This window comes from Pteropus alecto, unplaced genomic scaffold (assembly GCF_000325575.1).
Source record: "Pteropus alecto unplaced genomic scaffold, ASM32557v1 scaffold65, whole genome shotgun sequence".
Classification (NCBI taxonomy): domain Eukaryota; kingdom Metazoa; phylum Chordata; class Mammalia; order Chiroptera; family Pteropodidae; genus Pteropus; species Pteropus alecto.
In genome coordinates, this window is record NW_006439191.1 from 5,206,922 (window position 1) to 5,234,579 (window position 27,658).

Genomic DNA, 27,658 nt, shown 5'->3' on the forward strand with positions numbered 1-27,658 from the left:
TTTTAAGAGTAAGTAATCATCAGAGGGTCTGGGCTATAAAATACTTAATGGCAATAAAGACTGCTGCTCAGCTCCACCGATGGATGATGTTAGCAGCTTGGAAAGCAACCAATTTCTGTAACAGAATGGGAGGCGTGATCAAAAATAAGGAAGCAAAAATTAAACAGTAGAGCTGTTTTTCAAGGTAATATTTATACAATATACTCTTCAATGAAGACAGAGTGCATTAAAATGATAGAGCATTAGCCAAGATTGCCAAAAAATATCTAAAGCTAATCGGCATTTCCCTTAAATGAAGCTAAATCGAATCAAGAAAAATGCACAAAACTAAAATGTGATGTTTTGAAACTAAAAGGTGTCATGTTAGTCTATAACAATTATGTACCATTAAACGGATTTTTAAAATTATACCAATAAAAAGCATAATTTCATCAATCCTTTAACTACTAATGAAATATACATTATAGATTTCTGAAATGTGGATCTCGAAAGGTAATATTAATATAATTTTAAATGCTGTTTTCATGAAGCTATACTACACTAATGAAATTAAAATATTTTATTCTACTAGATGAGGTGAACTCAACCTTTTAATTGACCGTCATGTTTATTGGAGAGCAGTGTTGCCATATTGTGGCAGTTATGGGCTTTCAGTTATTTTTACTTTTTAAGCATAAACTTACTTAGTTGTAGAGCCCATCATTAGGAAGAAAAACTTTAAATACGTTATTAAATTAGGCAAGATTGTACATCTGCCTGATGAACTGGTCAACCGACCTTTCGAAATTTCAGTAAAACGTGGATTCTGTCCTTCACTAGACCTATGCGCAGTCTTGAAATTTATGTTGAATATAAAATCTTACCAACCCTTAAGTGAAATTTTATAAAAAGAAAATCTCCCATCCTGCTTAAAAGGCTAGTGGTGCCGAGTGAGTCACCACCACTTTCATCTCCCTGAGAGCCCGTCGCCTGACATCTAACAGCAGACGGTGCGCGCACACACTCACCAGCGGGCCCAGAGCACAACCTCTGGCCGTGCATGCTTGGACTCTGAAGGAATGCAAGCTCCAAGGAGCAAACCCGTGAGCATGACAGCTGAGTTCTGAAGAATTGTGAATTAATATACCATCCAGATAGAGCCCATAACTCGTGATAACACCTGCAATGATAAAAATTTGCTTTTAGTCTTGTTCATAGACAACAGCAAAGAATGACTCAAAGAGAGCAAGCACTTCTTGGTGTGACTTCTAATTTCGTGGGATTACAGTACCTGGTGTTTTCTTGAGCCTAAACTCTGTCTCTCGCCAAAGGATAGAACAGGTTTTAAACCCCTGAATATCAAACTTCTAAGTGAATTAGTGCAGAGACAGAAATAGAGTCCAAGAGTCTCAGAACGCGAATCTTTCTATGGCATCACATTGAGGTCTGTCGTTTGTCTTCCACATCAAAAATGGATAAATTAAGGACATTTATAATTTTTATTGCGTTCTAAAATGATCCCCTTAGTACATGTGCTCTAGAAGTAAAACGACCTTCTTTGTCAATGCCTTCTGTGTTACTCGGGATGTGGCAGGTACAGTTTTAGACACCTGATGTGCATGAATTCCTTTTGAACCCTCTCCACACAGCACTAATATAATAGAGGCAGCATTAGCATCATCATTTTATAGATGAGAAAACTCAGGCACAGACAAATTAGGTAACTTGCGCAAGGTCATGTAGCTGGCAATGGAGTTGGGATCTGAACCTCGGCGGTCTGGTTCCAGAACAGGCCGATTAGTACCTGGCAATGACACCTGTGTTCCCACTACACAACTAAATCACGTAAACACAGAAGTCTTGAGTGAACACTCATGATTGGGTTAGAGAAACTATGATTTGCTGGTTGTAGTGATCCATTACGCCTTAATGCAGAAAGAAAGTTATTGGCATCTCCATAAAATCAAATAGTAGAGATATAAGAAATTGACGGCTATTGAATGTAGCCATTTCATTTATTCCATTAAAACAGTCCTTAAAAGGAAGTTGGGGATCTATGTTCCCTGGGAATATGGAATCCCCAGACTGACTAAACATCATGCCATGGAAAACAACGTTTTGCTTGTATACTGAAGAAATACTTCTTTCAAAGTAAAATTAATTCTGTGGTGGCCTCCTCGTGTGTTCTTGAGGAGTTATCTCAAATGCTCCCATTAGCCTTTCCTGAGAACAGACCCTGGGTGCTTCTCCCCCATCACACAGGACATCTCCGTCATAGCATTTACTCATTCTTCACATTATCGGTATCATTAATCCTTGTTTAACTGCCTGACATCCCCGATGGACCAAAGGATCCCTCAGGTAATTCTGACTCTTCCTCACCGGTGTTTTACTAGGGCTGCACGCCCTGCCGAAAACACAGTAGGCACTTAATTGGTTGAATAAATACGTTAATGGACACACAGCCCAGTAAGATGTCAGCATCCGATACAGAGTAACAACTTCAGGCCATGGAGAAAGCGGTAACTGAGATACACGACATACGAAAAGAAACTTGCTAAAAAATGATATTAAAGAGGAGCTCAGGGATAGAGGATTTGGAGAAGGAATGAGTTTTAAAACAAAAGACTCTAGCAAAGTCAAAGGTCATCAAACCAGTCTACGGCCATGCCACCCTGAAGGTGCCTGATCCTGTCTGATCTCGGAAGCTAAATAGGGTTGGGCCTGGTTAGTACCTAGGGAGACCAGGTGCTGTAGGCGTAAAAAAATAAATAAATAAAAAGTAAGGGATTGTAAGCTGACAAGGTCCTTGCAATCTATGAGGTCAACCAAGGGTTGCCTCGCCTAAAAGTAAATAAATAGATAGATAGACATAGATACATAGATACATAGATAGATAGATAGATAGATAGATAGATAGATAGATAGATAGATAGATAGATAAAAGGTCATCGAAACATTGCTGATCGCCGTCTTCCAGGAGGCCCGGCCCTCCGTCCGATGGACTCCAGATCTGCTCTTGTTAACATCCTGAGATGTTAACAAGCCTTCACCCTCCATATTAGGGACAGAGTTACTGGTGGGACTACCAGAAGACTTTCCCCAAATGTCCCTCCTGGGAGGGACTTGCTCTTTCTAGAAACTGCTCACATGTTCCGGCATCACCGTCGTTGGTGAACCTGTGGAAGGCTGCATGCATTGTCAGGCTGTCCTGCTCACCACTGCTTTCGATTAAGAAATGATTTTACAGCCAAAGAAGTAGGGAGTGAGCTAACGCCCTGGAAGGTCCTCATCTTACAACATACCTCACAAATTCACAGCCTGGGAGATCGCTGGAGAGGCCTCCTGAAGCCCGCATTATAGCCACACTGAGTCATCACACTCTGTGGATGTGGGGTTCCTACTGGATGCTGCATCTATTTTGAACTAGGGGCCGACATTTGGGGCTGGTCCTCTAGTGAGAAACATGGGAATGAAGATCAAAAGAAGGTAGAGTGTTTCCTCTCTCTATTACACTAAATAACCTACACAAAATGCCCTCGCTTTCTCTACCCACAAAGAGAAATGCTTCACAACAAACCGGCAGTTTGGGATCCTCATGCAACCATGTCAACAGGCAAAGAAACAAGTGATTCTGTGGCAGGAGAAATTAGCTTTCTGCTGCATGCTGACATCCAGGACATCCTCGAGGGTCCGAACCCTTTATCTGACCAAGTTCAATCATATAGCCATTGAAAGTCTATAGTAACCCAAGCCAGGACCGCTAAGGAGACAGATTCTTTAGTAATGAAAGTCTGGGTTTCCTTGCTACGTTAAGAATCACAAACAGATGAGTTACCGGCTAAGGGCAAAAGGAAGAAGTCGAAATATCAACCGTGGCCTTGCACTGATTATAGAAACAAGAATCATAGGTGTTATTATATTTCTTGCTTATTACACAGAGATCTGTATATAATAATTTTCCCTCTTCTTTTTCCCTATGAATTTATATAAAGAAATTAGCGGGTGTTAATTTTCAGTTTAGTTTTTAAGTGGAAGAATATCCAGGTGGTGTGTGTCCATCTTACAAGGGGAATTAATGCTGCCAGGTAGGAATATGGCGATGGGGGGGAGAACGTCTTCATTTGTACCAAGCAAAGTGGTGTCACATGGGCTGGAGGCACAGAGTGATCACTGTTGGTCATGGAAGGTCATGGACGGTAGACGAGTCTGCAGAGTCATCAAACGGCTAAGCTGGTTAGTCATGGAATTCAAATCGTCACAGCCCCACATCCACAGTCTGCTCTGTACGTGGAGCCCAAGAGCCTGCCAACCGTCTCCAGCTCCCTTGATCGGTGACTTCCTATTAGGTTTCACCAACAGGGGGCACTGCGAGGAAGGTAGAAGAAGCAGGAAGAAAGAAAACGTCGTCCAGCACTTAGCTCCCAGAGCCGAGGCCTTCGATGACTGCTGCTAGGCCAGCAAAGGGCCACGGCAGCTGCGCCTCCAGGAGCCCAGGCGACAGAGGCACCTCTTCTGCCTTTCCAGCTCCTGCAGGAGTGGAATCTCGCGGCACTTCGGCTCCAGCTGGGACAGCGTCTCTGGATGGTTCGTGCATCAGACCAGCAAATGTGGCAGCCAGCAGTGACCTTGTGGCTCCAGCCCGGGGCAGTTAGCAACCTGCTGGCAACCCCCCTTGTTGCTCTTCCGGTATCGGCTTCCTTTCCCTTCTGTTCCTTCCAACACTTGGCGTCACTAACTCCTCATATTAAATAAAGTTTGGCTTAAATGCCTAGTGCATTTGCTGTTTGACTAATTAGATCTTGATCAATGCAACCTTTAGGACTAGAGCTGTTTTAAATTTCAATGAGCTACTACTTTAGTAAAGCTACTGCTATGACCCATTTTCCTTTCTTTGAAGATAACTGTACAGTGTATCTTTCCGTAAGCAGGTCCATTTCCCTTACTTCCAAAAGTCTGAGAAAGGATCTTCATTTTACTATTACGTGCCACAAAATTTCCACAGAAGACGGTGGCTGCCAGCATCTGTTCCCTGTTATTTAAGTGTGACCATCTGTGACAACTCGAAGAATACGTAAAGTATTTGATTGAATGTCACTTAATACTTGACACACAAATGAATTAAAATTCAGAAATGAAAAATACATAATGAAAAACCAACTATTTAATAGAAAATTTAAAAAGAAAAATGGATAAAAATCATAGTAATAATGACAAGAAATTATTATATGCCAGGTACTCTGCTAAGCAATAGCTGAATCCTTACACACACACTCACAAATCTTATGTGCAAATAATGTGTCGCAGAAGATCTTAAAGAAATTGTAAGATGTCTGAATTGCTATCTACTTGACCTACTTTTCAACACTGAAATAGAAAGCATCCAAACCAATATTTCCCTTTTCTTATGTAATTGGGGAACAGAGAATTTCTTTTTTGTTAGGATTTTATGCATAATATTTCAATTACCTGTCATATCGGGAAATGATATAAAAGTTCATTTTTGTTTTAACTAAATCTCATCCTTAAGTACAAACTTTAAAAATCTGAAAGAAATCTTCTCAGCAAGCACTAAAGACTTACCTGTCTTCTCACTCAGGCTATAATGAATACAACTGAACCATTTTGTGATGACTCAAACTGTGTATTATGGAGTCAAAGACTATATTCTCTAATTCAGTCATACCTTTTGGGACTGATGAGACAGGATATTCACACAGCTCTTTTAACCTTAACATCACTCCGTGGCTACACTTTATCACTTCTTGTGTCTACGTTCTGAGTACTCCATTCTCCCTCAGCGAATGCCTGAAAAGTTACTTCTCTGTTTTTTTCTACCGGATGCTGGCAAGTCAACCCCTACCCCAAGCTATGCTGAGAAACTAGAAAATCATGATATCTGGAACTATAGATAAAGAAAATGATAGATGGTTATTGAGACAAGGGCTTAGAGTAAGATGAGTAAATGACAAATGAGCTGAGTACGAAATTAAATGAGATTTGTGACAGTTAATTCAACTGCTAAGACACTTTTTAGTATCTAGAATGCATCTGAATTGAAAGGTAGATGAAGCTGAAGTGCAACTTCCGTGCAGGTAAAATTTGTCTGTGTCTCTGTGTCTCTGTGTCTGTGTTTCTTTGTCTCTGTCTCTCTCTCTCTCTGTCTCTCTGTCTCTCTCTCTCTCACACACACACACACACACAAGTGAGAGAGAGAGAGCATGAGTGCACGAGACAGAGAGACACACAGACAGAGACACACACACCTATAATTCTATGTCGGTAGCTAGTATTTGACAGCATTTGTAGAAATGGCTGAACAAGATTAACTGTAGAATCAAATTGTAGGAACAGTAAGTGGCTAAATGCATTCTGTCTTTTAAGGCAATTTAGAGGTTCTTCTCCATCTCATCAACCACACCAACCCCATACCTGAGAGGAGTAGCTATCTACGTGTCTTGACACGTTATTCACATGCCCATAAGATTCATTCCTCATACTACAGATAGAGGGACACTTTTCAAAACATGTATCCGATCATGCTCCATGCACGATCCATCCGGCTTCACTAAGTACCAGCAAGATGAGAATTCCCATCCCAGGAGCAGGAAGCTGGCGTCAGTGTAAACGTGTAGTGAGGATGGACCAGACTTGGGATGTTGGCCTCTCTGCCTTTTCTGCCTTTTGGTCCAGGTCTTACCAAGCAATCACCAGGTCTCAAGGTCAGGCCAAAGTGGAATACCACTGTGGTTTAGAGCTGCTGTCCACATACGCCCTCAAACAAGGAGCCTGAGTCTGCAGTAGGGATTCCCTTTGATCTGGTTTGGGCAAGGCCATCAACTATAAAATCCTGAATTAAGGACACACAGTCAAACTGCAGTAAATGTGTGAATAGGAGGAGATATCCTGGAAAGAACAGTCCATTTCTTATCAAGATATGCAGGTGAATTTCACAGTTTGTTTTGAGTAGGAGACTTTTTGACATAAGTATTATATGAAACACTGTATAATTCAGTTTCAAAAACATACACTTAGTAATAAGTCTCAAATACCTATTAACATAACAATTTTCAATGACTCTAGATTCACCAAGTAACGAAACCTAATGAATATAGCCTAGTGGGCATTTTAAATAAAGCCTAAGGAGACAATTTCCCTTTTTTTTTTTTTTTTTGGCTAGAATACAGGATATATATGAACAGCTTTGGGAAAAGTAAAATGCCATATTCTTGAAATGCCATGTATTTTTGAAATTATAAACACTTTATTTTGAAAATGTACTAAACACTCTGAGTTAGACAATAGGCTGCATGCTTCATAGAAGTTACTTCCATTAATTTAGACACCACCAAGAAGCACAGACCATTATCAGTCGTGTTATAGAGGTGAGCACCTTGGAGGGGCTGAGCTACTGCCCAAGGTCATACAAACACAGTCAGGCGTGGAGCCGGCCATCCCTTCCCGCTGATGGCCCTACTCCCGCCCTCCATTTCCGGCCTAATTCTCTCTTCTACAACCTCTAAGAATTCCACTCAAATTAAGAATGGAAGAATATGTTACGACCCTAAAAGCAATGAAATGAGCCCAATGAAAAGATTAACATGTTAACTGAAAGTCAGTCACCTGAAAGGTACTATGCTTGGTGCTTTGTGGGGCAGAAAGACTAAGAAATGATATCTACCTTTATGGAACCTTTATGGAAGTAAGCAAACTTTTTTTTTTCTCTTAATTATTCTTACTTTCAACCTTTTAGTTTGCTTTTGTTTGAGAAAGAAGGAGTTAACAGCTGGTCCGGGGCCTTTTCTGCAGCCTTGGGGATTCCAGAGCATCTAACAGTTGGCTGAATCCTCCTTGCATCACCAACTCAGGATAAATGAGGATCCATCTGAGGACTGTACACTGGACCAAGCGCCTGACCACACTGTCAGTGCTGTTTGTGAGTTATGGTTGGCCAGCACGGATGAGATGCGGCTTCGCTAATGAATGGACACTTATCACACGTACTTGGAAGACTCATGGTGGCATTAGACCTGCAGTTCCACTCAATGACATTCTATTAAGCTTTTAAGAAAAACCAAGAAAGAGCTACATGTACTCACGTGAAAAGATGTCAAGAGGAAAAATAATCAAGGTGTAGAACAGTATACACTGGCCAATTATTTTTAACTGTCCGTTTTCTGCATAGACAGGTAAATGACTACTCATTCGATTAATGAATTAGTTACCGAGTGCCTACTATGATCTGGACACTCTCTTCCCTGCTGGCAGAGAAAATGTAAACCCCAGAAACAAAATCGGGAAACAAAGGCTAAGCTCCCGGAGCCGATGGCTTCCCTTTGCAAAGCTCTCCTCTCACTGTACCTGGCCTTCAAGACCACACACCTTTACGAGCTGGTCAGCGAGCCCAAGCAGAACATTTGAACTTATATTTCATCACCAATAAAATAGGGGCGGGGGGGTTTACATTCCTTGCCCTGGTGGCCTGACAGAGTTAATGTGAGAATCAAATGAGTGAGCATATTACAAAAGTACCTTGGGAATTAAGTGTTAACACATAAAAGGAATGAACTAGAATCGCCCCTTTCTTCAAGGGTAAGTTAAAGCCTGATTTGCTATGGGAATTTCACCTTCGACAATCTCCTCCTCTCCTGATCTATGTCACGTACTGCACATCTCTTGTACAAAATAACCTGCACGGCTCTCAAAAATACATTGTAGACAGGTGTGCATTCCTTACTGGTACGGTATCTGTCGTCACCCAGCAGTTGCTTACATGTATGTGCTAACTCTTTAAGCTCCTCCCCTGCCCCAATCAATTTGAGAGAGTACAGTGAGAAAAATACTAAATAAGTTTTTGGAAAAAATCTGCTGTATTTAGTGGATTTGGTTTTGGTCATAATCTGATTCATCAGTAAATGTTTATGGAGCACCTACTATGTGCCAGGCATTGTGTTGCATGCTGGGAATACAGAAGCTATCAAAATGGCCCTGGTCCCTGCCTTCATAAAACTTTCAATCTAAGTGAGGACACTAAGGGCGTTATGTATGTGTGAAGCTTATTATTAAAGAAGAATCAGATGAAACAGAAGAAAAAATGGGGGTGGTGAGGAAGGTAGATGCTAACAGTCTGAGTAGGGTAAGGAATAAAACATTTGAGAAACTGACCCTTAAACTGGACTTGATATCTAGAACTAGCTCCTCAAGAGGAAATGTGTCATTAATCAACATTTGATTAATTATAGCAAAGATTTCAAAATAACAGAAAGATTTCAATAAGATCAAGTTGATTCTTATTTAAAAAGTTAAATATCAGATTTATTAAACAATTTGCCTCTAGAATTTTTGAACATGGCTCTTTTTATCTGCTTTTAAAATATCTAATGTGCCAAAACAGTATAACGACAGGGAATTTTTGTTTATTTACTTTTGGTACGCTTAGAATGAAGGAAAGCATTTACTTTTATCTCTACATCCAGCCCCCAAAACACTGTGTGTTAAGTGTGGATTAAATGAGATTTAGAAATCAGTCAGTCTCAGGAGGAAACTGATGGCAAGTCAAGTGGACAACCGAGGATAATTTAGTGAGGTGCCCATTTACGCAAATATGGGTAGGGTAAGGGGGAGCAACATGTGAAAATAAAGCATCCCCAGCTAGTAAGAGCTAGGAGCCAGTAAATATCCTCGCATTTGCAGAAGATAAGCTGAGAACAGATTCTCGAACCTAGAAGAAGAGCTGGGGTTACAGGAAAGGGCGCGTGGATAGGAGCTGCAGCCTCTGCAGAAGAACTCGGCGCAGGGGCCCAGAGCCAGGCAGGAGTCCTGAGGCTCCATTCTCCTCTCACCCTCTCAGCTCTGAAGGTCCAAGGACAAACCAAGAGGAGCCAGAGAGGGGGGAAAAGTGAGCGAGAGAGCATCTCACTGACGTGAAATAAGGTTTCCCTAGGATACAGGGCTCAATGGGGAAGGATAAAGAGTGGGTTAAGAGAGGCAGAAGAAAAATATCTGAAACAACAACCAAAAAAAACTATGGGAATTGAATTATATGGCACCGTCTTGTATTTTTTTGTGTGCTTTTTTTCTCACTTATCTCTTGTGCTAATAATCAGTAGATATAACAATATAAAACGGTATTATGCCATGTGGTAAAGGGGAGTCAGGTTATTTAAACCAGTTCTACACATTGTTCTTTAATGGGAAATCCACCAAATGGATATTTAATTCCCATTGGCTATCTAGGGTAAGTGGTTTCAAGTTTATCACCTTTCTCTTTCCATAATGGTAGAATTTTTAAGGTGTTTAATTTTCACAGGGAAGCCAAGTCATAATCATCCATGGAACTCATCCGCTGGGGTATGCATCTGCGTGCCTCTTCATCATGTTATGTCAAGTTATTTCCCAAGGTGTTTGCTACGTTGCCATATACAACCAAGGAAACTCAACCCAAGCACAATATGACATAAATTTAATACAAGGTATCTCTGGTTAAACTAAAGAATTCTGTTTACTGTAAGAATTAAACAGCAATGCATTTGTGTGTCATAGAAATAACATGTCTAGCGAATACTGATGCTTCAGGCATACTTGTTTGTTTTTTCCAGTACGACATAGCAATATGAATATCAACTGAGGGTCCCCCCGCCCGCCCAAAGTCTAGATGATGATTGCATGTGGCAGATATGTCCCTGCGTGCATAACTGATCCTTCAATTAAAAAGGAAAAGAGAGAATAGCTTTCACATTGTGGAAAATTGTGGAAAATGCCTTATTACCATTATGCTCTCCTAAAAATGGAATCGGTAGAATCTGAAAAAGATTGTGCTCGGGAAATTCTACCTGACAAACTCATTGGAGGTGTTTCATAAAAGTTACACAAGGTTTGCTCAAAACTGTCAAGCAGTTCTCCTAAGTGCTTCACTGGATTCTATAACCCGTTCCTCCTATTAAAACTGAGCATTTCCAGGAAAGGAAATAGAACCACATTTTGACTTTTTAAAAATAAAGTTATTTCAAAATAAATCTTAAAAAAGTTATTATTATTTTTTTTAATCAGAGAAAAATCAGAACAGAGATCTTAGGATTATTGAGTACTGGCACTAAGAACAAGGCTGATCAAGTCGAAGTAACTAAAAAATTGCTTTTTTTTTTTAACAAGGCTTGATGGAATCCTACGTTACAAACATTTTACAAAAAGTTGAGGCAAAAGAGTAGTAGGGAATAAAATCATGAATCAGATCTTATTCTGTATTACATTCCTACTTAACTAGGTTATTTTCTCTCAGTTGCTTAATACTTATAAATCAGAGTTTTCACATCTGAATGTGGGAATAATAATACCTGTTTCATGGGCCAGTTGTGGGAATAAATGTGCCTGGCATATAGTTATAAATTGTAGCTATTATTATTATTGTTATTCTTGTTAGCCGGAAATCAAATCCTTTTTTCTTTGCATGAAGGGAGTATTTAATATTTACATGTTCACCTCTGTGTACATACATTATAACATTTTATTTCTCTATGATCATCTCTTAATGTACTCAGCATATATAGAATGTGTATAATTGGTTTTTCTGTCACCCATTCCTGAAATAACGTACAAGGTCAAAAAACTGAACAAAATGCTCTCTTATCCTCACAGTAGTATGTACAAGTCTGACAAAAATAATCAACTTCCTAAAATTTTTCTACTCTTATTGACATCATTGCCAGTCTCGGTATAAATTCTCACAAAGCAAGGCTGACACAGAAGGCTGCAGGCCGAGAGAGTGATGCCTTTCCACCACCTTTGAGATCACCGCCCTCTACTACATAATGGTAAAGCACGCTGCAGATGCGCACTTGTGTGTGTCATATGATTGCATACGCATATGCTTCTCACAGCGACACAATTACTATGTTATTATTATCTCTATCTTCGGTAAACATTAATTCATTTGTCGGCTGTTTAATACCCATCTGCTCCATGACCAGCGCCCTCCTGACAAGTGCTGGGACTAGAAGAGTAGACGAGGCACACACAACCCCTCACATGGGTCACGGTCTAACAGGGAGACTGTTTTAGGTAAATGTACGTAGGTCAAGACAGTGGATCGTTACAAGAAATTCTAAGTATTCATAAAGGAGAAGAATGTTCATATTCTATATTTTTAGTTAGTATTTTTTTTTAATTCTAATTAGTTTAAAATGCCACTACATGTGACGTGAGACAATGAGACATAGTTTGGTACAGTCAGGTGTCGATGCTGTCTTTAGCAAGGCAGATCTTAGGTGTGAAGAAAAAATTCCACCATATTGTCATATTTACAGATTCTATGGCCAAAGCTCCTGAAAGGAATTATGGCTCGTGAGAATGTGGAAAGTCTCAAAAGTGTAATTCTAATCATGCAACTGTAATCTACACCATGCAGGTCACGGACTGATTAGACGGTAATTTTTTGTGCGACTTCTCATTGATGGCTGACAGTATTACAAAGGAAGAGCCATGGTCCTATGGGACAAAGAGTTCTTGTCCACCTCAGACCTAAAAGGAGCTCTTTTCAGGGGTTTTTCAATCCTGCCTGGAATCAGAGCCTGTAAAGAATGCCTTTGCCAGAGGGAAAGTGGATGCAAAGCGCTTCGATGTGTCACTTCGCCACTTCTGCAGGTATGGGAAATCAGGAATGAGAATTAAGCAGGACATATTTGAAGGAAAGCAAAGTCGTAGGTGTGAATCCAGTGATAATGACCCAGTACTTAAAGACTCTACTTGGCAGATTAAGGCAATTACAGCAAATAGCATTATTTATAAGAGCACAGTCATGGTAGCTTAAATGTCCATCAATAAAAGATGGGTCACCTAAGCTGTGGTTTCATTCTGCGGGATTTCATACTGCCTTTCAAGGAGTAAAGTTGAGCTGCACTTAACTGCCGTGAAAAGATGTTTCCACCATATTGTCATGTAAGGATTATCACCAAACTTTCATGAATGGGAGCTGATCATTGAAATCGGAATCGATCGAAAAGCAGAAAGCCTGTTTCCTAAGCTAAAGCTGACCATCCTCTTGAAAGGCAAGAACGAAAGATTTATATCAGAACCTTTTATTATATCTTTCGTAGTTTGTCACCGTTTCTCAACATTTTTTCATATTTGTAAAGTCCTAGTGAAATAACCTCCTGAGGAATATGACTGACCAACAGAGCCAAGATTTTAGAGTCTAGAGCACACAAAACCAGACGAGCACCACCTGCTGCAGAACTGGACCATCTAAACACACGTTTCTCTGGATGTGCTCCATCTTAACCAAGACCCTGCGGGATGACACAGCCACAGCCCAGTGTCTCTACAGGAAGCCTCTCCTCCACATACTTGGTACCTTGTGCACATCCCAACCTTGTGATTATCTGCTTACATGGATATTTCCCACAAGGAAATCTGATACCCTAAGGATTAAAGATTGGGCAAACTCATATTGGTTATCATCAGTATGACGGCACTACATAATTCATCAAAATATATTTTGAATGAACAATTTCAGATTTTTGTGGGGCAAGAGGAGGCCCCCGAAGTTATCTGGGTGGTGAATATTACTGGTCTTTATCAGAAGACTGCAATGGGGGGTTAGGTGGCAAGGGAAATCGGAAGTGAGCAAGGGTTCAGGTCAAGGGCACCACCCAAGGTTCTGGCTGGTGTGACTGGGTGATGCTAATCAGTGGGAGAGGGACACAGAGAAAGGGCAGGCAGAGCAGCAGAGAACACGAGAGAGCAACTGGAAACACTGCGTTTAAAATGTAATAGAAATCCACGCAGAGGCCTCCGGAAAGGGTCCCAAGGAGAGAGGGGCATTAAATCTCATCAGCATTTTGATGGTGGCCAAGCTGATGGGACATTCTGACTATTCAGGTCTTTTGATGGAGCACTAGAATCTTCTCCAATCCGTGCCCCCAAGACGGTTCTAATGACCAGACACGTTTGAGAAACACTATTTAAAACCATTTGAAAGCATTTCTTTAGTGACATAAAGATGAAACCTATTTTATTCTTCAATTGCCTTACACTTCAGCATATTCGGAAATTAGGAAGCAACGATAATGTAACATACGTTGTAATACAGGCCTAGTTCCATTGTTTTCGAATGAGAAGTACTCTAACAAAGAAAATTTAAAATTCTAAATTCAAATGCAAAATCCAAACTCCGAAAAGAAAATCCTAGTCGCATACCCCACACAGCTAAACAAATATATTTCAAACAAATATATTCAGGAAGTGGCCTATAACTACTTCTGTTCTATCTGTTGGTATCATCAAAGAGCCAGGACTCTACAGTATATATGTCACTGTTCAAGTGCCTTTTCACAAGAAACAACTAAATAACCCAAATATTATCAGGTATTAACAGAAAGTAGAGCATTGTATTAGGTTCTGTGAAGGAAAAGAAAAATGGATGATCTGTGGTCCTTATCCTCTCGTAGGCATGTTGGACACATACCCAAATAAATCTGAGTCTAGGATGAATGAAGCATATGTCACTTTGAAGGCACAAAAACAGGATATGTGGTCAAGAGAAGAGAAAAGCTTAACTTAAACTCAAGGAAGAGTGGAACAATTTCATGAAACAGGAAGCCTATGGTTTAGCCCTGAGGAATGAACAAAGAGATGGTACAAATTGTTAACTCCAATTCTACAATCAAAGAAACTAGGATTCATGGAATTTAGTGAATTTCCCAAAGTAACATGTTATTACATGTCAGAAATAAGATTTGACTCTGGGTCTACTTGACTCGACACCCATGTCTTCCAATGCTGCATTCAGCCATAAATATTGTAGGTTGGTTCGGAAGGAAAGTGTATCACAAGGCTATGTAAATGCAGGCTGAGCCACAAGCTGGGAGTGACCTGAACGCCGGAATGAAGAATTTGGACTTTGTTCTTTGTGTGTGCGTTTTTTTTAGGGGGAAGAGTGGGGTCTTTGAAAACACACAGAGGGACAAGATGTTTTCCAACGATCAGATTATCCCTCTCCAGACAATGAACAAAAGACATCAAATGCTGGTAAATTTGTAGAAGGTGGGAAGAGAAGAGAAGAAAGAAAAATAAAAAAAAAAAAAAACTATTACTTTTTGAATGTCTAATCACTGTGCCACAATAAAAATTTTTAAAAATTCTTATGAGACTAAAACCAAACTTCAGAATACAATGAAAAGCTTAACACAAATCTCCAAATTCTCATTGTTTAATGGATATATTTTAAAACTGCTTGTAAATGTACAAAATATAATATGCGAAGATTTTCTGAGATGTAGAAAGTATCTCTAGTCAACCTCGGAGTCCGAGGGCGGTTGTAATGCCAGTCTCAAGTATGACGGGGAGGAAGGAAGGAATTGTAGTAGGCAAATCGTGTCACTGCATTTAACAGTAATCTAACTGGGACAAATTGGTGACATTTTCATTGTCACCTGTGGACTAGATTTCTTTGTGGAACACGAAGTATGACAAGATTTTTGACTGTTTAAGTATCAAGCAGACATCCATTTATTTTTATTAGAAAATGTGTAACGGTACAGGAATAACTTCAATAGCAGAGATAATCATTCACTCTAATTACTAGAGCTCTCTCCACTCCCTCAAATACATCGAATGCATTTGCCAAAAGTTTAATTAAAACGAGATGACTAGAATAATTAATATCGTAGTAAACATAAGACAAACTAATAAAATTGTAATTTTTTTTTCTTTTATTCTTTTTGGCTATGCTGAAAGAGATGATTTCATTTTTCCGTGATGTGTTACTTAAAACAGTTGCTAAGATATTAAAATTCTTCTTGATATTTGTCTTAAGAAGGAATGAAATTTGATAGCATATAAGCTTCTCTTGTTTAGAAAAATGCACTTCGCTGTGTGAAACATAAAGATATATTCGATAATAGAATAAAGCAATTTCTACCCCAAGCTATTACAAAAATTTTTTATAAGATTTTATTTTAGCAAATTTTAACTGGCTAATTTAATTCTCTGAACTATGCAAAGACGTGTATATCACTTAGAAATATAGTCATCTTCAAGTTAAGTATAAATGTATATACATTTAATGTATGTATTGTTTTAAAACTGCATGTTGAAATATTTAGAAATATGTTTAAAAAAAAATAACAGAGTTCTAAGTGGTCTCTTTTGAGGTGAACTTATTAAATCAAAAGCATTTTGAAACGAAAGGTGCATGAACTTCCTACATTTCCACTTCTCCAAGAAAGAAGTAATGACTGTCAAAAACCGAAAGTCACTGAAAATACACTGTCACTCTCACGACGACATTTCTTTGGGACTCCTCATTTGTTCTCTTTACCTCTCCTGCAACATACTAAACAATAAGTTGCAGTACACAAGAACTATCAAAAGGGAGCACTTTTGAGCCACCAAAATTGTGTGTTGGCCTAAAAACCCACAATCTCCCAACTACAGACAATGATACCATCACAGGTATTTTATGTACTAAAATGATCATTAGAAATTAAGTGCCACATATAAGCTGCTGTTTAGAATATTAATTTACCTTTGCTAATCATCTTTTTAACTTGAGGCTAAAAGAGTTCACTTACCATTCGGGTACTGGGGCTCCGTCCAGGAGATGTGGAAGTTGTGAGGTGAGTCTGCGTGCACCTGCGGGGCTGGCAAGCCTTCGGGTGTGCTCTCCTCAGTCAGGGCCTCGCTGGCCTCACTCACGGTGCACCCGCCCCCGGTGCAAGCCTGAACAGCGATGAGAAAACAAACGGAAAAGCAGCACATTTTACTGTGGGTCCCAAAAGTTTAGGTGAGCGCTGAAGAAAGAGAATTCATAATAAGAGTTCTTTGCTTTTTAGGACACGAGAAAGCCATCTCCAGTAATTAGAAAATAACCCAGAATATATGAATGAAAGAAATATAAATCCATCTTAAGTTAGAGCCTACAGATAGGGCATATATTGACTGGGGGAATAGCCCTGATGAATAAGCCTTGCACGAGGGTTCCTAGAATGAATTAAACACACACACACACACACACACACACACACACACACACACGTGTGAGCATACCACATGAGAAAAGTAATAAAACTGAAGACTACTTCAGGATAAAACAAGTGATTTCTAGGAGGGGAAGAAATAGATGTACAATAAATATAATTGCCTTTTATTTATTACAGCATAACTACTTCATTTAAAGTCTAACACAATGTGAAATTAGCTAAAACAATATTCCTAATATATCGACAACAAAGAAGTTGTTGAGTGACTGTTCAATGGCTTCGAGGGTCGAATCATTTGCTTATATTCCAGAGGACATGAGCTTTGTTACATGTCCGACAAATTTAAAAGGATGATGGAACACAATCCCCGACTCTGTCCCAGCCCAGCCTCAATGCTCTGTTAAAGCGCCACTGATTCCAGAAACGGAAATGTTTCCATTGGAAAGATATTTGGAGATGTCTGTGTGCATGTTCATAACAAACGACAAATAATCTCAGAAGTGTTTAAATGCGCTAGGAAAATATCTTCCCTGCCTTATTGCATAAGTGTTTCTCCATGAAACTGAGACAAACGCATAGGGTTTTTCTAGATTAAATTTGCTAGCAAATACTAGCAATTATATCTTTATATAACATAGATATCTGAAAACTACACTGAAGCTTTCACGTCGCTCTAGGTTATAACTGTAATACACACAATAAAATTTAAAAATCTTTCAAAAAGCACTTCATTTTTACCAAAATCAGTAAGAAAATGAAGCAGAATCATAGGGCAATGTAAAAAGCAGATAATTATTTAGTTCGTTTTCATGGAAAGTAGATATTACTAATATAAACAATTAAAACATGTCTTTACTTATCTGGGCCCATCTCTGCTCTTCAGTCTGATGATGAGGGAATGACCTTTTGCTATTTAAAGCAGTCAGTATTCTTTTCTCTAAAGATAGGAGAAAGCTGACTAATTTTTAAAGATATTTTCTTAAATTGAAGTATACTATTTGCAACGTTCAGACAAATAGTTGTGAATTCTCCATTAGACATATAAATAACAATATATGACCAACAGACATGGAGATCAATCTCATTTCCTATTGTAAGAATACAACGGTAGCCTGTGTCCTTGGGATAAAGTCTTATCAGAGTAAGCAAGTTTTAGATGGGTTAAATTGTGGCCTGGGCATGAAACTGCATTAAGGTTGGGGACCTAATTAACCTCTGTGGGTTTCCTCTAATTCTCAGCTGTGGCATGTGCATATATATGTAAGAGAGATATCATACTCACCCTGAGAACAGAATCTTTGCAAATAAAGAGGAATCAATTGAGCGTGTATCCAAACCCTGACTCAAAGCTCTAGGACAGTCAGGGTTAGTCCAAGAATAGCTACTCAAACATTAAAATAGAAACATTTAAATATTTCCAACACGCTAAAAGTCCACCAGAAAACATGGCAGGGAAAGAAGTCACGTGAGATAGCTGTTATCACAGGAAAATGGTCAAAGGATCATTCTTTTCAGTCCTCAGAGAGATAAATCCTTCCACTTGTATTTCCTAGATTTTTTCCTTGTGAGGGGAAAAATATTGCAGCGTTTGATTGTTAAATTTTAACACAACAGGATTTAATTCTGACAGTCTATTTGTCACTATTGTTTTTTCTCATTCATGTCCTAAGAATTTTCTCCTAACTCTCTCCAAAGAAATACTGTACTAGATAACATAAAATTATGTTTTTAAAAAACAGAATGTGAATTAAAATTTGTTTTCAGGACTTTATGATGCCTTCTGGGATAAATGAAATTCTCTGGTTAGGAAGGACTGCTCCTTGGACTATGTCATCAAAGATTCATAAACTAGTAACTTGTCAAAGAACCTCTTAAGAATTCAAGGAGTTCATGAGATAGTTTTCCTTGTAAATAAAGCAGAATTTTAAAAAGGGCTGAAAAACAGAATTATCTGCAAATTATATATTTTCCCCCACATTTTTTTGGCATGTGTTTAGAGGTATAAGTGAGCAGTACAATATCTTAGTTCCCTCAATAAGAAAATAAATGTTCTTAAAGTTGCTTCTAATTGGTCTAATCTGATATTATCTAAATGAAGTTGAACCAATCAGTATCTTCTGTGATAAGTCAGCACCAGAGGCCACTGCATTCAATGCCACTGAATACTGATTAAAATTGTGGTTTGGAAAAACTAAACCAACTAGTGGGCTAATTAAAGATGTCTTTATGAAATAGCAAGGTCCTTGAAAGCAATGAGCCATTAAAATAAGGTGTTTCACCACATCTCCTATAGTTCTTATCAATTATAGCCAATAAAAAAAATTGTAGTCATAATAATACCCTGAAGTGATAAGTAAAATCTGACAAAATAGGGGACTGAATTTTGGTACAATGAAATGCAAAACTAATTGAAGTATATAAATTATTTTTTAAATCATGACTGACAATAACATCCAAAACTAGCATTCTCCTCCGATGGTTTGTGTTCAGACAGTAGACTCTGAGGATGTTAAAAATGCAGCATATTTTAAAATATGAAGGAAAAAAAACCAAGGCTGCATCATCTATAAATGATCTTTTGAAAAGTTAAACGCACCATTTCCAAGACTCTTTCCACTTAACATTCTTCAAAAGGCAAATGGGTAGTAGTAGTTTGAAAATTATCAAACCATACATATCATGATACTTGTCTGTCTTACTAGCTCCTTTATTTCATTGCTGACTTCTCTTTATTTGGAGCTATCACACTTTACAATACCATTTGTTGAGTGTAGCAACATGTTATACTGTTTCTTCCAGAAGAAAGAACATGTTTGGAATCACACAGTCCCTAACTCTGACATTTTTTCAGCAAATTAATTATTTCATATCAGAAGTCTCAGATTTTTAATAAAATAAATATACTTAGTATTCATTCATCCATTCATTCAGGAATTGTTTATTGAGCTTCCAGTTTCCACCACACACTGTGCTCGTTTCTGCAGACAGAATTTTGAAAGACAAAGTCTGTACCCTTCAAGAGTTTATAATCTAGCCAACAAGGAAAATTAAATGAAGCCACAGGAAGTAACATATCTGCTCTGAGTCTGGAGTAAATAACAGTGGTTCCAATTCCCATGTATTTTTCTCTATTCTAACGTCTGCTTAAAGGCTTTGTTATCTGTATGTTTTGTTTTCCAGCACTCAGTACTAAGACTATCCATAGAGGCAACTCCACTTGGTTGAGAACCTGATCTCTGTCTGCTAATCTAATGACCTTGAAAGCCAGTTATTATGTGGAAACTGTAAAATACATAATAATCCCTCAATTAACCGAGATGAACCTAAAATGTTCTGGTTCATTTCATTTACTGGTTAACAGAGTTAAGTAGAAAACCTTTTAGTTGAATACTTCCTGAAAATATATTAGTGTATTTTCCGCCCTAACAATGAAATAGAAAATAACGTGAACACATTTATTTCTCTAACACGAGTTAGGGCAAGGACTTCCACATCTTTAGGACACTTTGCACCAACACTCTTCGGTGACTGACAGATCTCGTTTGACTCCACAGACTATTGTTTGGGGTCACATTTTTAGCATTTTAGGGCAGAGAATTTTAGGGCTCGAAGAGACATTAAAACATATTTAGTTTCCTGGGGATGGGGGTAGGCATATAGAGGGACCAAACGAAAGGTTTACACAGGGATACAGCGAAAATCTTGAGATCGTAAATAAATTCATTATCTTGCCTGTATGCATATACATATATGTGTGTGTGTCTTTATATATATATGTCACAATGTATAGGACATACACGTTATGTCGAACGTATCGAATTATATACTTTAAATATATATAGGTCAATTATAACTCAATCGAGCTATTTAAAAAAAATTAAAAAAAATCATTTAGTTTAAAGTCCTAATTTTAGTCTTAAAAAAACATGAAACTCAGTGTGGTTAAGTGAATTTACCTCAGGTCACACAGTCAGTGGCGAATCTGAACTGAAACTCAGGAGAGTGAAATCATAATCTAGTGGTGTTTATTTTTCAAGGTATTACAGATTTATATAACACAGGAGATTAAGGCGAATTTTCACTGACTGCACAGCGTATCCTAAACACTGCCTTGAGAGCAGAACTTTGTTTCGTGTCATTTGCCTCCCATAAAAACCAAGAGCACAACAAGTTCTGTTTAATTTTGGTTGCTTCTGAGCAAGAGACTCCTAGATTTTGATATTTACCACTGTTTTGAAAACAGTGTGGATTTCTGTATTAGCTTTTGAAAATCAAATTAGTATACTTCTTACATCTCGGGAAATAAAACTAAATAATCAAAGCTGCGGATCACAGACCCTTCTGCGTGCTGAGTACCTAGGCACACGGAGTCAGTTCTGAACGGGATTTCTGTCATTGTCTGATTGCCCTTGTTTTTTGGTGTCAGGTCAGACAGTTAGCGATAGTTGAATGTAGTTTATTTTCTTGTGGTATAATATTTAGAGCACTCAAGAGCATGTTAAGTAAAATGAATGCATACACAGTGTCTACATAAATGTAAATTTATTCATAATCAAGAGCAGAATATTTTCTATGGCATTTATCAAAGCAAATATCCTTATATAGGTATTGCTATAAAATGAACAGTGTGTTTAAAACAAATAGGGACAATCTCATGTTTATATTCAGTTATTTTCAGATGTGCTATTAAACTTAAAAAAAAAAGATTATATTTCATCAAAAAACAAAAGGAAGTACTGAGTATAAATTCCACGGTAATATCAAGGTCTTTTAAAAGACCTTTGTATAAAAGTGTTATTTTGCATTAAAAATGCTATTGTCTGTCTAAAGAAACCTCTAAACTATGTTGATTCTAGGGTTTTATTAAGTGACTGTTCTTTTGAGATAGAAGTGTAATGTAAACCAGAATATAATAACAATCAAGAATATCTGGGGGTCATTTAAACCTTCATTTTAAAATAGAAGACTTAAATTTTCACACTGTGCATTGTTTTTCAAATGAATTCTCGCTCCATGGGGAAATAACCTTATTAATCCAGGCATTTTAGAAAAAGCTCTCAACAATTATGACATTCCACAAATAATAAAAAAGAAATAATTACCGATATTCCTAAATTAGATTTGGGGAAATCTACTGACTCAGATTGTCACTGCGTAATATAAAATAAATGATCAGACCGACAGAATTCGCATTGAGGATATGAACTGAGTTTTCAGTGCAAATAGCAATAGATGAGGTTTTTTGTTTTAGCTGTTTTTTTTTTTGTGTTTTCAGTAAGGGAGGAGGAGAAGATGGGACAAAGGAAAGAGAAGCACTGAGGGAAGAAATGGGGACAGAGGAAGTGGTGAAAGTGGAATGAACTTACTCCCAGCTTGACGAGATATTTCGTGCCGGGCGAAAGGTTCTGTAGCGTGAGATCCCGAAAAAGCTCTGTACTGTTGCAGACGACATCCCAAATGGCAAAATCACGCGTGCGATTTGAAATATATAATACATAGCGCTCCAGAATCCCATTTACTTGTCTTGGTGGTACCCACCTAGGAATGGGAACACGCAGCATTATCATCATCATTCATTCAAGCCCAACCTGAAACACGCAAGATATTTAAAGGACGTACATGAACTTGGATTTATGTCGCTGTAAAAAAACACACTGAAAGCTCAAAAGTGATTCACTTAAAAAAAAAAAAAGTACTTATTAAACACCTATTGAATGGTATAAAGAAAACATGACATAGTACCTGCTCTCTAGTTACTTATATTTTTAATTAGCTAATAACACAAGATGTATGAGTACTTGATTTTGAATTTAAGCCACAGAACAAATACTGGGAAAAATAAAACATCTGCGCACTTATGAGAAAGGGTAGAGAGAGAATAACATAGTTGTCTTGAAAAAGACAGTAATCTAACCGTTAACATGCAACTACAGAATACAGAGAAGGTGAGGATTAGAAGGGCTGAAAGAGTGAGGTTTAAATTAAGACTTCTTGAAGGAGGCGCACACGACTTGGATACATAGGTTGTACACTCGATGGATTGGATTGGATTTGGTGGGCAGAAGGAAAAGTGGAGAGTGTTCTAGGGTGTCCTGGGAATGAGGGGGTGGTCATGGAAGAGGCGGACATTGGAAATACATAGATGAGTGGGAAATCATTTGGGATAAGTAACATGAACTCAGCTTAGGGCACACGGGAAAACCAACGGAAGCATTTAGATTGGGAACAATGGGATACAAATCATAATGCTTTTCAGCCTCAGTGAATATCATAAGTAATTCATCCCAAACTCTTCTTTTACAGATGAGAAAACTGAGACCAAGAGACATGAATGTAAATAAGTATTAACTGGTGGCAAGGGAGGTTTAATTCGGTACTGTAATACACCTTGCACCTCTTGTATTAAGAAATGAGTAAAAAGCACTAACATGTGGAAAATAACCTGAACATGCCTACATGTGAAAGTTTCTTGTGATTTTAACTGCAAGAAAAGAAGAAGGTCCTAGGTCACACTCAAAAAAAAAAAATATGTGTATACTCTCTAATTCCAAATCGTTAACAAATAATGCCTCCTTGTATAAAAAGCCCAAGGCAGCCCTGTAAGTGGTCAGTGTTTCCCGTACTGAAGTTTGCACGGAATCTCTGTACACATGTAGCTCGGCCTGATTGCACAAAGACAAAATGGAAATTAAGTTGGCAAGTGATAATCAAAGCATCCCAGAACCAAGGAACTAATCACCCCTATGCATTTAATCACAATAAAATTAATTTTATGTCACCAACCCTTCCCTTGATTGAACTCCCTGGGATTCTTGCATGAACCAGTGTGGGATAGGGACGATATTTCTACTTACTGTACGTATATAGTTCTAGAATCCAGGATGGTCAGAACTGGAGAATCCACGTGCTCTGGTGGCAGCTGTGCCGTATGCAGTATGACCAGGGAGCTGTTTGTGCATCCCACATGTGTACAAGCACTGAGTAGAAACTGGTGGGGCGTAAATACTGCTAAATCTAGGGAGTGAGGGAAACAAGAATTTATTTTTAATGATACATTTCATTCTGGAGATTTCGTTTCTCTACATTCCTAGTTCTTAGAACTGTTAAAATAAAGCTTAGAGTAAGAAACAAAAGCCATCAAAATCAATAGCAATAAAATATAGCCTGTTTGATCCCTGAAATACACTATGGTTATTTTTAAATACACAAGTGTCAGTTGAACTCTTAACTTTTCCAGTTGAACAATTTGACTGTTTCCTTGGACGTCTATGGCCAGGTAGATCAGTTTGCGTTTAGAGGTAGTTCAATGGCTGTTAAAAAATAAATGAGGCATTTAAATTATTTTTAAAGCATATCTGAAGAGTTGCTTTTGAAATGCAAATACCTAGCTTGTAACAATGACTTTGTACTTGTAATTCCTTTTGCTGAATTCCTTTCTTCCACCTGACCAACTATTATATGCCCTTCAAGCTGTCCAGTCTCAGTGCAAATGCCTGTTTCTTCAAGATGTCCCTAACACATCCTGCTGTGACCCCTGGCACAAGATGGAGCTATTATCCTCTCCTTTTCCTCCCATGTACCTTTAGCATAGTGCTTGCAACGCTGTGTCACAGTGATTTGTTTACGTGACTATTTGATCCATCCGAGTGAACACTGTAAGCGAAGGAATGGTGCTAGATTCATTTTGCATCTCCAGTATCTAGCACAATATCTGGCACGTTGTAGGTTTTGAATATATGTGTTTGAATAAATGAATAAAGAATGAATGAATGCAATGGTCCAGATACAGTTGAGCTAGGTATGAAAGATTATCAAGGGAGTGAAATGTTACCCCAGCCAGTAATAATCTCTCCGTCCCCTGAACTTCCCCTATACCTTATACCTGTCTTCCTCTCTAATGGATACCAAGTTCCCTTGAATTAACTAACCTGTCATTTACTAATTTGATTGTGAAATAACATGAATAATTTCTTTATCTGAGTATTCAATAATTATTTTGTTGAACGCATCTAACCAATGTTCAGTTGACTTTACTAAGATTTAAACGTCACACTTTTATACTGCTATGAATAATCATTGTTTTTTTTTCTGGAATATTTTTGAAATACTTTCATCATGATCTAAGTGACACATATTCTTAAATCTCATTAATCTTGAACATTACAATTTCATGTTTAAAAAAATGCATGAAATGACACCTAAGTCAGGGAAATAGATTTTGCGTTGCATGGGCAGCAAAAGTAAACTGGGAAAAGATCACATCGATTTTCATGCAAAGTATAATCAATTGGTTAAACATGTAGGTCCTCAGAAGGCAAAAAATAATAATTTTACACTAAATATAGCTACTCCAGAACAAAAAGTGGTGATCAAGAAGAGACAATGTTTTGAGTAAGCCCTGTTTTCTTCTCAACTTTATCCTATAGGCACTCAGTGGTACCAAGCTGAGGCGGGGCCCCCTCCAACAATGAGGACAGGAGAGAGGTTGCAAGGACACTTCGGAGCTGGTGTTCAAATGGCGTGGCATTGCCAGGCACGGCTGACCTGTGACCGAAACGGCTGCACCATGTGTGCACAGCAGACAGGGCAGCGGTGCCTCGATTCCGACCGACATTCTGTGAAACTTACGAAGTTAAAATGCTGAGAACAGTGGCCTCAGATGCCAGGAAGGGAGTTAAGCTGTTGTTTCCTGTGGGGAAATTTCAGGCAAAGAAAAGTGCCTACTAGCCGGTCCGAACCTGGCCCAAATTCGGACGTGTTAATACGCTGACACAGTCTATCGGCCATTCCCTTCTTCTTTCATCTTCCCCTGCTGATACCTGGTGACCTGTCGGCCTCTCATTTCTTCCATTTGTCTGAATTCCTTGCATTCCCAGGGAATGGGAAGTTGGGGATTTGACTCTAAATCTAGTTTCAGGAGCAAAACCAAGGGGACACAGAATCTAGAGAAAAGAAGGGACTCCTGCAATTAGGGACAAGCTACAGTATTGGAACAGGAGAATACATCTAACCTCTCTGAAACAGCACGCCCCAGCCAGAAACTCTTCCACATGGCCGATTTTGAATGACTTTGGGATATTTTGCATGAGTATCTCTCCTAGCCATACCAGATTACCTGGGTCAGCTAGCTGCAAATAAGACTGGATGCCACAACGTTCTTTGGCCAGTGAACTCTGTGTGTTGGGACCGTTTGTCTTCTTTCTCATATTCTAGCTTGAGGCAGGGGTTTGGCTATGCAGCTTGCCAATGGTGAAAAAGTCATACCATTCAAAGTCAGCCCGATACTTGGTGGCACGTGTCTGCTGGGACAGACTTGCATATCTGGGAATCTTGAGTTGTGTCAAGCTGCTGGGGTCAGAATGCATCATCATGGCATCACCACATCACAGTATCTCCTTGTCACAGAAGGTCTCACTCCCTTTCATGTTGTAGCCTCCTGCTCAGAACCTATCATCACCTAAATTCTTGCTCAGCCACAATGTCCGCCTCAGATGAGAGTAGCCTCTTATACCAATTAGTTCTCAAGTTACTGTCTGTGCCTGGACTCTACTGTGACAAAATATCCAACTCTATGGAATGGAAAGCATCTATTTCTATGATGGTTGGGGCTGAGGGAGACCAGAATGAGGAAATGAGCACACTTGAAAGGGCAATGTTACATGAGAGGGTACGGGGTCTAGGAAACCAGGATTGAAATAGAAAATACCCAAAATTGCCCAAGTCCTCCATTCATACTTAGGGTTGACCCATGGAGTGTACGAGGCAAGGAGAGAAAATAGCATAATCACTCTTCACCTCAAAGACTATGGATGGGCAAGGGGTTCTATTTTAGGAGACAGCATAGCTGTCAACTGAGAGTCTCACAGGGTTTAAGGATGTTGGTGCTGGATAATGTGAAATACGCTGTTGGAAGCAGAACTAGAAGAATCGGGAGAGTTGGGTAAGTTTGAAAGGTAAGAATCAGGGATGCTAATTAAACTTATTATGATCATCATTTCACAACATACGTAAGTCAAGTCATACACAGTACACCTGAAACCACTACTGTTTAAGGAGGCAAGATCATCGGTCAAGATTGTCTTTGAATTCCCCAGAGTAACCCCCTGCAGTGGCCCCCTCCTGCTCTTAGAATGAAATTCAATAATGGTCCAGGAGGAGATGCTACTTGACACTTGCTTACTTCTCCTCACTCCTTCCATACACCAGACACATTTCTGTTCCTCTAAATCTATTTTCTCTTTCTTTATACTTGGGTGAATTTTTCTCATCGATCAGGCTCGTCCTCCTCTGAGTGGTCTTTTTAAATCATCTAACAACATGACTACCATCATCCCCAGGTACTCTCTGTCATATCACCTGGTTTCGTTCCTTATCAAAATTCCCAAAGCCCGAGAACAAAATGTCTTGTTTGTGTCTTGACCGTACATCCCTCCCAGGAGAATATGAACTACTTGACTGCAGAAAGGGATTTCTCTATCATGTTCACCACGATGTCTCCAGGATTGTGTGATGTCCATACCTTTATTTGTTGAACGAGTGAATGGGCAAGACCAGAGGGGGATCTCGATGCCTGATACCAGATTGCCAGTTTTTTGATATAACGTCTAAAAACTCTAAGGTGTCTAATGAATCCCATTATCAGACCAATGGTGGGGTTTGTAATTGTGAGATGAAGGAGAATCGCTATTAAAATATATTTTACA

At 38.8% G+C, this 27,658-nt stretch overlaps 1 protein-coding gene across 1 annotated transcript in view; it reads right to left on the reverse strand.

Annotated features, from left to right (window-relative positions):
* Positions 1-27,658, reverse strand: part of USH2A (usherin) — a 564,162-nt gene that overhangs the window by 240,451 nt on the left and 296,053 nt on the right. Inside the window, exons 32-35 of the mRNA XM_025049837.1 lie at positions 23,810-23,969; positions 22,322-22,493; positions 16,548-16,695; positions 1,008-1,159 (exon numbers count right to left, since the gene is read on the reverse strand). Of these exons, the coding sequence (XP_024905605.1) occupies positions 1,008-1,159; positions 16,548-16,695; positions 22,322-22,493; positions 23,810-23,969 (632 nt within the window). The remainder of the gene's footprint in view (positions 1-1,007; positions 1,160-16,547; positions 16,696-22,321; positions 22,494-23,809; positions 23,970-27,658) is intronic.